This window comes from Pelecanus crispus, chromosome 3 (genome assembly GCF_030463565.1).
Source record: "Pelecanus crispus isolate bPelCri1 chromosome 3, bPelCri1.pri, whole genome shotgun sequence".
Lineage (NCBI taxonomy): Eukaryota > Metazoa > Chordata > Aves > Pelecaniformes > Pelecanidae > Pelecanus > Pelecanus crispus.
In genome coordinates this window covers 33,459,975-33,469,486 of record NC_134645.1, presented here as the reverse complement: position 1 = coordinate 33,469,486, position 9,512 = coordinate 33,459,975, and the positions used below count along the sequence as shown (strand labels likewise).

General features: G+C 35.2%; 1 protein-coding gene across 2 annotated transcripts; it reads right to left on the bottom strand.

The window, feature by feature from the left end:
* Positions 1-597: 597 nt before the first annotated feature.
* BPNT1 (3'(2'), 5'-bisphosphate nucleotidase 1) lies at positions 598-9,389 on the bottom strand. Of its 2 annotated transcripts, XM_009486039.2 has the most exons (8): positions 9,273-9,389; positions 6,332-6,436; positions 5,981-6,088; positions 5,411-5,459; positions 4,297-4,388; positions 3,105-3,302; positions 2,145-2,250; positions 598-805 (listed from the first exon to the last, which is right to left on the bottom strand). In XM_009486039.2, the coding sequence occupies exons 1-8, from the start codon at positions 9,387-9,389 to the stop codon at positions 657-659; spliced, it is 924 nt and encodes a 307-aa protein (XP_009484314.1). In that variant the 3' UTR covers positions 598-656. The 2 variants fall into 2 exon arrangements, with proteins under 2 accessions (XP_009484314.1, XP_075564244.1); XM_075708129.1 differs by lacking the exons at positions 5,981-6,088; positions 9,273-9,389.
* Between the last annotated feature and the right edge of the window lie 123 nt (positions 9,390-9,512).

Below are 9,512 nucleotides of genomic sequence, written 5' to 3'. Positions count from 1 at the left end.
CACTGATCCTCAATGGATCCAATGATCCAGGAACCCCTATTTAAGACGTCAGAGGCCCAGCTGGACTGTGTCCTTGCTCCTGCAAAACCCAGACAACCCAACTCACCACAAACAGCAATCTCAGCCATCCCAAAACTGAGTGCAGACCAACAAATTCAAAGATTCACTTCTAAGAATCAAAACTGTCGACTTTATAATAAATGGACTAATCCATCCAGGCAAATTCTTAGTCGATTTGTATTTAACACAATAAACTGTTGTTGACTACATACAACAAAAAACATTGAGCAAGATCAGGTAAATGACTTAACATGTTTTTGTGCCCTGAATATTAAGATGATTTTTGGACTGTAATGTTATGATTAGCCGTACATTAAGCACATTCATACCATGTGAAGAATGAATACTCCCAAAGAATATGGAAAACTACTATTGAAGAAATGTTACTTTTTTGATGATGTCTCCTAAACACAGCAAAACAATCTGATCCAACATATAACTGGAGATTCTGTATGTAATTTTGAAATTATTGAACACCTTAATGGAAGAATTGGTTCAGATTCTATAAAACAAATTTTCAAGCTCAGTTATCTTCTTTCTTATTCTCCAAGCTCACTTTCTCAGCCTTCCAGGCCAAGTGAAGATGCTTTACTGCTTTAAGGCACAAGAGATTGTTTAACGGTGTTAGGAATACGACTGGCATAATAGTCATAATTTCTCAAAGTGGCAAGGACCCCAGCTGAATTCATGTGTTTCACTTCCTTGTTATACTGAAATGAATTTCCATGGATATCAGTTATCTTGCCTGCAAAAAAAAAGAAAAAAAATCATTCCAGCAAACAGGAGTTGGAGAGTGGTAATCTATTTTATTACTACAAGTGATATAACTAAAAAAACCAGACAGTCTTTAGGGTACACATGCCTGTCTTCAGATATGAAATATCTTTGCTCCCAGTTTTAAGTGCAACAGTTTTTTATTGACTGAAATGAAATAACTAATGGTTTTCTTTTCTTTCAGCAATACTTAAAATTCCTTGTATGTCAGGAAAAGGAAAACAACATCTCTCTCTTGTGGATTAATTAAAATGATTCCCGAGTAGTTTACACATTGGCCATTGACAAGAAGAAAAGAAAAATCCTCAGTTCAAATAAAAGCCAGGGTAAGTCTATACAACAAACTCTCACATAATATAGAAATACCCCAGCTGGTTTTAAGTGAGTTTCTAGAAATCACTTAGCAAGAGCAACACAGATCTTTATGCAAGCTAATTTAACCACAGGATACCTACATCACAAGGAGGCTAAATACAGCACTATGCTGTCCCAGATTGGTTACTTTTTTGTGCCTGAGCTAACCTGTTTAAAGCTATCCCAGTTATCAACACTAGAGACTGCAGAGGAATTAAATAATGTCATTGTGAAGCCTGTTATCCCTGCTTGACAGAATTTAGGAGATCAAAACCCACAATTTTAGCACATGGCAGTAAAAGGTGTATCAACATGAACAGCAAAGAAAGTATAATAATAATACTTCAAATTCTGGTCAGTGAGACTTTTCATAAGTTCTCTAACCCCTGACCCCCTAGAAAGGTGAAGTGGCTTATGCTGGCTGGAGACCACTGATTTTACTGAATTCCATGAATGACTCAGTTTTGGAATTTGTACATCCAAGCAACAACTGCATGGTCTGGCCTATTTGTTGTTGTTTTAAAGAACTAAATGTCCACATATTACATAATGTTTCTACTAACTACTGTATCTAGTTAGTAGGACAGCATGATTTTACTGTGAAATAGTAACCAACAGGAAAAAAAGCCATTTGTTTTGAAAATATTAAAATTAATATACCCCAAACTTTGGAATTTGTTTTTTTTTTTCATTATTTGACAGTTATTGACTATATTAGTCCAGGGTAAAATAGATGATATCATGCTTTCCAGAGCATAATTTGCTGTCCCTTTGGGGTTATTGTTGACTTCAAAGGGCTCAAAGCTCCTAGTGAATTGTGACTATTTAAAAATAAGTATGTACTGTCATTTTTCTTTCCAAAGACATGTTTGGAAATCCTTTTTTCCTATGAAAAGTATAAATAACTTTAAATTGATGCAGTTCTTATCTTGGAATTCTGAATGCTATTGACTTACCTCCCACAGCATGTAGAATAGCTTCAGGTGCACATGTATCCCATTTCTTGCACCCAGCACTGGCAAATACATAAGCAGATGCCTTGCCTTCTATAAGTTGAATGATCTGTTATGAATAGAGAGTGGCAATCATTGCAAAGGATCTAGGCATTTAGAAATGGGTAAAAATAACACCAGGAAACAGGAATTAGATCAGTTTATTCTATGTATTCTATGTCAGAAAAGGAACACCAGCCATTTCCTTTCTGATACTACAAGAAATTATATTAAGATTTAGAAAGCTATACTGTATTAACATTCTGAATGATCTATTTTTGATTGTTATAAATACAGTCTATAGGATGAAAATCTGCTTTTAGTTTCAGAAACAAGAATTCCCATCTTGTGCAAGTACTAAAAAAATAAAGTGGAAACTATCTCCGTGTTGTCTTGGTGCTGTTTTGGGCCTTGCACATGTTGGAGAAAAGAGATTGGAGGGTCTGTTTTTGACAGCCATGAAAAAACTAAGCTTTAAAAACTGTAGCAAATAAGAATTCCCTGTATGCAGAGAAGTTTTGCAAAGGAAATATCACTGTGTGTTTCTATTTTTATCCTTTCGTATGTGCTGCTAGATAGTTGGAACAAAAACTGTATGAACAGGAACAGGAGGAAATGTCTAATAACTGTAATTAAATCGAATTCCCATTTAGTCATTCTGGCCTTACAACTTTTTATTTTCCTCCCATAGAAACAGAATACTGGGGAAGATGGGCCTCAGCCATGACCAGCATAGCCACTGTTACAAATATACCTGTACCAAATTCTCTCTACCTCACAGCAGACTGAGAAGTTGTGCTGGGGAAGGAGGAGGAAGTCTCCTGTACACTCATGCAAGTAAGCAAATGATTTCTTTAAAAATTCTTTTTCTTTTCCCAAAGGTACCACCTCCCAGTAAAAACAAAAGATTAGGAGTTTTCATACCTTGTTTCCTGCTCCTCCGACTCTGATGACGCTGTCTGGGTTCAAGGCACTGATGCAGTCATTCACCAGGGTACTGCTGTGAGAACGGGTGGTAACGATGATGTGTTTCCCAGCAGGTGCTTCTGTGAGCTGAAATCCAAAGGCACCTATGCCCAGGACTCCCCAGATTGTCCTGCCCAACACAGCATCAGCTCCTGCCTACAAAAAAGGTACACAGGTCCAGGTGATGGTTAATCATAGTGATCAGCATTTAAAACACAAATGGAAAGGAGTACCTAGAGACATCTTTGCGTATCAGGGAGTATAATATTAATACTGGGTTATACATTTAAATAATGGCACTTAAAAAGAACTACTCCAGAGCCCAGAGCGAGAAATTGGGTCTCTCTCCCTCTAAGGCAATGACATCATTTACCCTTTTCTTATCTGTGACTTTGTGGTGGTGCATTACATCCTGCCTCCAATGACTGACAAATTAATATTTGTATATTTCTGTACTTCAGGCACAATCTGTAACTGAAAATATTTTGTCATTTTAAATGTTTCATCATATGTATCACATAGAACATACAGAATCAGCTGATGATATGCATTACCTCAGCTCAAGAGCTTTTTCTTTAAATTCTAGTAAGTTTAATCAGGCTGCATCATGAGCCTTTTTCCCCCCTCAAAGATAATACTGAAATAATCTCCAAACATGTGTAAATGCCTGTAGGTTGGCCATCCTGGACTTACACCTGAAACCTGGCCTGATACACTCTAACCCAGCTGTCAGTGACAGGTATGCTTGGTTTATTTAGGGCTGCAGATTTATGGCTGTTACCACACATCACAAATGCACCTAATGCATGGACTTACTACAGAATGTCTAGCAAAAATACCAATCTGTACTTGTTTTACAACATGTACTTTATATGTATTGTAGCAGTAAGTACAGTACCTATGTAATATACACTGTATTAGTGTATTGTATGAGCCTCAGGGTTCAGTATGGCTGTTAGTAGGTCCCTGAGATTCAGTTCCTGGAAACCAACATTCAAAATTGTATATAGTAAAAACACCACCATCTTATATTACAACATTAACTCCACTACACACTGCTTTTCAGTTGAAAGTGTGCTAACTAGAAATGCCTTAGAAGTGACAGTTAGAAATCACCTAATGCTTTTAAACAAATCAATGCATTTAATACCTCATAGTTGTAATATGGCTGGTTAATAACTCCTGCTATTGCTTTGCCTCCATAAGCAATTCCAATGAGAACTGTTACGTGGTCAAGGAGACCTGTACAGAAATAATATGAATGTAGTTATGCTTGAAAAAGAGAAAGTATATATATAAAAAAATTAACCTTCGATAAAAGTCCACAAATTGATATACAGGGTGGTATCTTAAAAATGCAAATACTAATCAGGATTTTCAAGTATAATAGTTTGGTTGATATAATTTTTTAGTCATTTAGACTTGAGGTCTGCAAAAAAAATGCCCCAGATAGAATTTTCTTAATAGAACTATGTTATAATTAACACATAATGAGAAAGAAGTTTAAAGATACAACTAAATAGCAGTATATGATGACATTCTTCTATAATTGTGGTGTGAATTCTTTAACGGTGTTAAAAACTAGCAATTTGTTGACAGTTGTACATCTCTTTCCCTGAAAAGGGGGAAAAAAAACCTGCCTAAGAGATTTTACATTAATCAATTTACATTAATCAACTAACAGATGGAGCAGGAGGCTAAAGTGAGGTTTTGCCATATTGTTTTTGGAGGTTTTTCTTTTTTTTTCCCCCCCTTCATTTTAGGGTCTATTTCTATGGACACAAATTAGGCTTTGCTGAAAACAGTTTCTGCCCATAACTGAAGAATTATGATTTAGGGGAAAATGTTTTATTTTGAAAGGGCTACAAATAAAGCTGTGGTATTTGGGTTGTTTGAAGAGGAGGATGTAAATTGAGCATATTCCTGTGCGAATGGGAGATGTAGTCCCTCAATTTAAAGTATATGCAAAATTGTAAGTTTGACTAAGAACTTAAGACAACCTGCCAGCAATCAAAGGCAGCCCTTTGCTCCCTGAAATGGTAAAAAATGGTGGGAACTCAGTAGCCCATCAGGAATATTCAATACTGGTTAGAAATGAATGGAATGAATAAAAAATTGCATAGAACTAAAAAAGTACAGAAACATCAGCCTTATGAAACAATATTGTATGTAACTTCTATCATAAAACTATGTACATGTACATGCTACTTTATTACATTGTTATAATATTTGTTTGAATCAGCAGAATTAAAGGAGAAGCCAACCTTCAGTGTACTCCTTGGTTCCATCCAAGGGATCAACCCATATTACAAGCTTTAAAAATAAGAAATAAGGAAAATTAACAAATATAAATCATGTAAATTACCACGCGAAGTATGTATTTTAGTTTAGAGCTTTTATTTCCTTACGGCAGTAAGGAAATAAAGAGATTCAAATTTTTAGCATTATGATATGACTGAAGCCTACAATAGTATTTTACACAAAAAAAGCTTAAAAAATGACTGGAACTCCTCAGCAAATATCTTAATAGAGGTATGATGGCTTAAACTGAACATGGAAGTGATACTACTTACTTATGTCCAAAGTAGATTCCTTCCAAATAAATTTGAATCACAAGTTGTTGTAAGAAGCAAATTTCCATTTCCCATTATTTCACACAGCATTTCCAGCTCTGGAGGTGTGATTCTCATGACTATATTTCAGTTTTCAAACCAAAAAGAAAAACTGGCAACACTTAAATAACCTTTTTTCTTAATACATTCTCAGCTAAAATTGATAAGTAATATAGATAGAGTGTAAAATATGAAGACACATGTATAGCATTACCACATTACCTCTTCCTCTTTAATTCCTGTGTACTGAGCAGGACAAGTTTTCTTCAGTATTTCTTCACAGTGACCATCTTCAATTAAGTCCTCAGTCACCTCATCAGTGGGCAGTTCCTAACAAAAGGATTCTCAAAATTATTAGGAAAAGGTCTTAGACTCATCTTGATTTGCCTTAGAACTGTGGATTTGCTTGCAGCTTTCTTTACAAAGCTAATGCAATGGAAAGATGAAATGGGATGGAAATAATTTTTTTTTTTTTTTCAAAAAACCAGATGATTTCCTAAAACCTGCCAAAGCAAACTCCACTGCAAGTTATAGCAAGCTAAATTGTTAGTATGAAATAAATTTGGTACTTACTTCTTCTCCTATGATTGTCACCTTCGGAAACTTCCGTGCCAGGGAAGCACAAATGCTCATTTGTACCAGTCGGTCAGCTTTGGTCTGCAAATCATTGGCTCCAGTCTGTCAAAGGATGGAAAGGAATTTGTGTATTTCAAAACAACAACAGAAAAACCCAGTACAGTGGCCCATATGTCACTCTGAATATCTACCTTGTAATGAAAAAGAAATCTAATTTGATAAATCATCAACCTAGTAAGTGATCTTGAGAGAGGCAGGCTAAAAACTGAACCCCAGAGCTAAGATAGACTGGTATGATATTAGAACAATATTTACGTGCTGTGTTCTTCTCATGCACTGGTGCAATGGTACTGAATATGTATTTGTGCAAATACTATACTATGTACAGAATACAAGTATGAACATTAATACAAGTATGAACCCAGATATAATATAAGAAGAGGGAAAAGCAAAAATTCATTCATACTTTCTTGCCTTAATCTTCATGTATCTATGAATGGAGGAACCATTTAGGTCTGGAGACAGAATTCCAGTAAGAAATACTTCTGTTAGCCCAGAAATTTAAAAAGCCAGTTCATCCAAGGATTTGCATCTTAGTTGACTCAAACAAAAAATTAATTTTACCTGCTTGTATCTTATTTGGTGATAACATAAAGATTGTTTTTATCCAGCTACAGAAATTAGCCATAGGAATGGAATATTCCATTTAGAATCATGTTATGGGTTAATTTTTGCATGCTCAAAACCTAGTCTGTCCCTTATCCGATTGCCTACTTTTATGAAACTCGATATTTTGCTTTGAAATTTCCCTCTCATCCCGTAATAAATTTGGTTGAATCTGGCACTGTGTTTAGATTTGGAAAGATTAAGTCATTGCAGAGAATGTCCTTTGTTCCAGGACACCAACCTAATAAAATAGTATAAAGTAGTTCTTCAAAACAGTCATCAATAATCTAAGAATGGCTGCACAAAATTTCTACCTACCAGTTGGAGGGGGGGGAAAAAAAAAAGTAAAAATACTACAAGGAGAAGCAATATAAATGGAGAGCTTACAGTTGACTGAGGGAAAGAAAACTCTGGACATCAGGAGAGGAGCTAGCTAAATTCAACTGTCCTTGAACTATTTTTCCTCATCTAGATAAATGGATGGGAGGTCAGTGTGTTGGGGGAAAAAGTGGAACATTGTCTTCCTAGCTTTTCTAAAGCTTTCAATAAGGCCAGTTGGAATTGGTCTTGATGTTTGCTGACTGCAGAAAGAGGATGAATGATGAGAAGCAGCACTTTCTGGTTTTGTGCATCTCTCTCCTCCAGACCGTAAAGCAGAGGCACATACTGGTTCTCTCTCTCACATTCTTGCTCTTTCTTCACCAGCCACCTTTGACAAGAAGCTTGCAGAAATTCTGAGATTGCTAGTCCCTCCAACAGAAACTTCTTCTTTTGGTCATTGCTTTCAATCTAATTTTTTGTGTTTGTAGTATTCATTTAAAAAAAAAAAAAGTATGTATAACCAGTCTTACTTAGAATGTATCACCTGTTACTCTTGATCATTTTTGTTATACTGTATTTACAATTATTTACTTAATTGTTTACAGAGCTTAAAATGTGTTCATTTTCTGGTTTTATTATATTAGAAAATAGTTGAGCAATGCATTTCTGATTTGCTGGGAAACAATATTAACACACGTGCATTTTTTTTAAAGTGAAACTGAATTAAACAGATAAAAGCCAGCATTTAGTTTTAGTTAAAATTACCTTAACTTTGCTGGACTCTTAAAAAATAAGCTTCATGAAACTTGTTTATGCATTTAGAATTAGCTGGTTAATCAAACAAAGTACAGACAGTGCTTCCTTTGTACCTCTGGATGCAAGTATTTTAAGGCTTTCTTGTAGTGAAGCTGCACTAGTTTTTCCAAGAACCTAAAAGCAGGTTATGTGGGAGAGTATATTCTACTTACACGTGTCTGAGAATCCTGCTATGCATCTAAGTACTTCTGAAAACAAAGATCATTACTTGCCAGTTGTTTTTTTTTTTTTAATTCTTTCTCCCGTACACCTGATTTTAATTGCTTAGAAAAAAAGGGAATAAGAAAAACTTGCAAATGTTTTCATAGTGGTGAATAAAACTGACCAAATGGGGGAAAAAAATCTTTGCATCTACTGTCTCAACTGACAATAAAAGTCATAAAGGATCAGGCTTTTCTTCACAACTGGCTGAAAAGTGCTTACTATCAGAAAAATGTAAATACCAGCAATTACTTCAATGTAAAGACCAAAAATAATATAGATACTTAATGCAGACCATAATATTGTGACCTACCTGTAAAGCTAGAATTAACTTCAAAAGTTAATTCCACCTATTCTAGTACTGTAGTCAAAACAAAGATCCTGGCTCATCAGCGCAGCTTGCTAACTCACAGCAAATTAAGAACTTCAAACAGATGATTGTAATTTCATTTCTGTTTTCTATTTAGAATTAAATTTGAAGCTCCGAATTGATTTTGAAAACTGTGATTTACAGCAAAATCTAAGGCTCTTTTTTGTTTTAAGAAACTTAAACACTGATTTATCCTAGCCCAAAATTCATCAAGGGCACAGTACTTTAAGCTGCACTATAGATTTTAGAACATAGGTATGGAAATTAATGGGAAAAATACATTATTATGAATTCTGACAAGCTATCCAAAGCTTGTGTTTTGTGAGGGGGAATCAGGACAAAATTATGGTGTGGTTTTTTTTAAGTGTCTGAACATTCTTTAGAAATACTCGTCAAAAAGCACTTCTCCAGTGCTCTTTTAATCCTTTAATAAGGAATATTTCATCAGAGAGGTGAAGACTGTATTTTCTTCCCCAGTTGCTGATCTTCAAAAATACCACTTTGACCTGTATCTAACTCAGCATTAACAAGAGAAATTATACTGGAACAAAGTAAAAGTAATACCTTCTCCACTATCCCCAGATCTCCTGCAGCCATTACATTTCTAACAATTGTTGCAGCTTTCTCTGCAACAGAATATGCAGAGGCGACCACACGCATGAGTAGAGCTGGAGGAGCCATACTGAATGCTGAAAAGAAACAAAAAGCAAACTTGTATGTTTCTCCCTTCAAGAGAATATAAGAAGGAAAATAATTTACATAACATTCCAAATCGACAGTTTAAACTGATTAGGAAGGGGAAAG

What these genes read in the sequence shown, in the direction of transcription:
- BPNT1 (XM_009486039.2), bottom strand. Translation starts at nt 9,389, where the DNA reads ATGGCTCCTCCAGCTCTACTCATGCGTGTGGTCGCCTCTGCATATTCT. An exon ending in AGCCATATTACAACTATGAG is followed by an intron (nt 3,303 to 4,296) that starts GTATTAAATGCA and finishes CCTTTTTTGTAG; the next exon opens with GCAGGAGCTGATGCTGTGTT. An exon ending in TCGGAGGAGCAGGAAACAAG is followed by an intron (nt 2,251 to 3,104) that starts GTATGAAAACTC and finishes TATTCATAACAG; the next exon opens with ATCATTCAACTTATAGAAGG.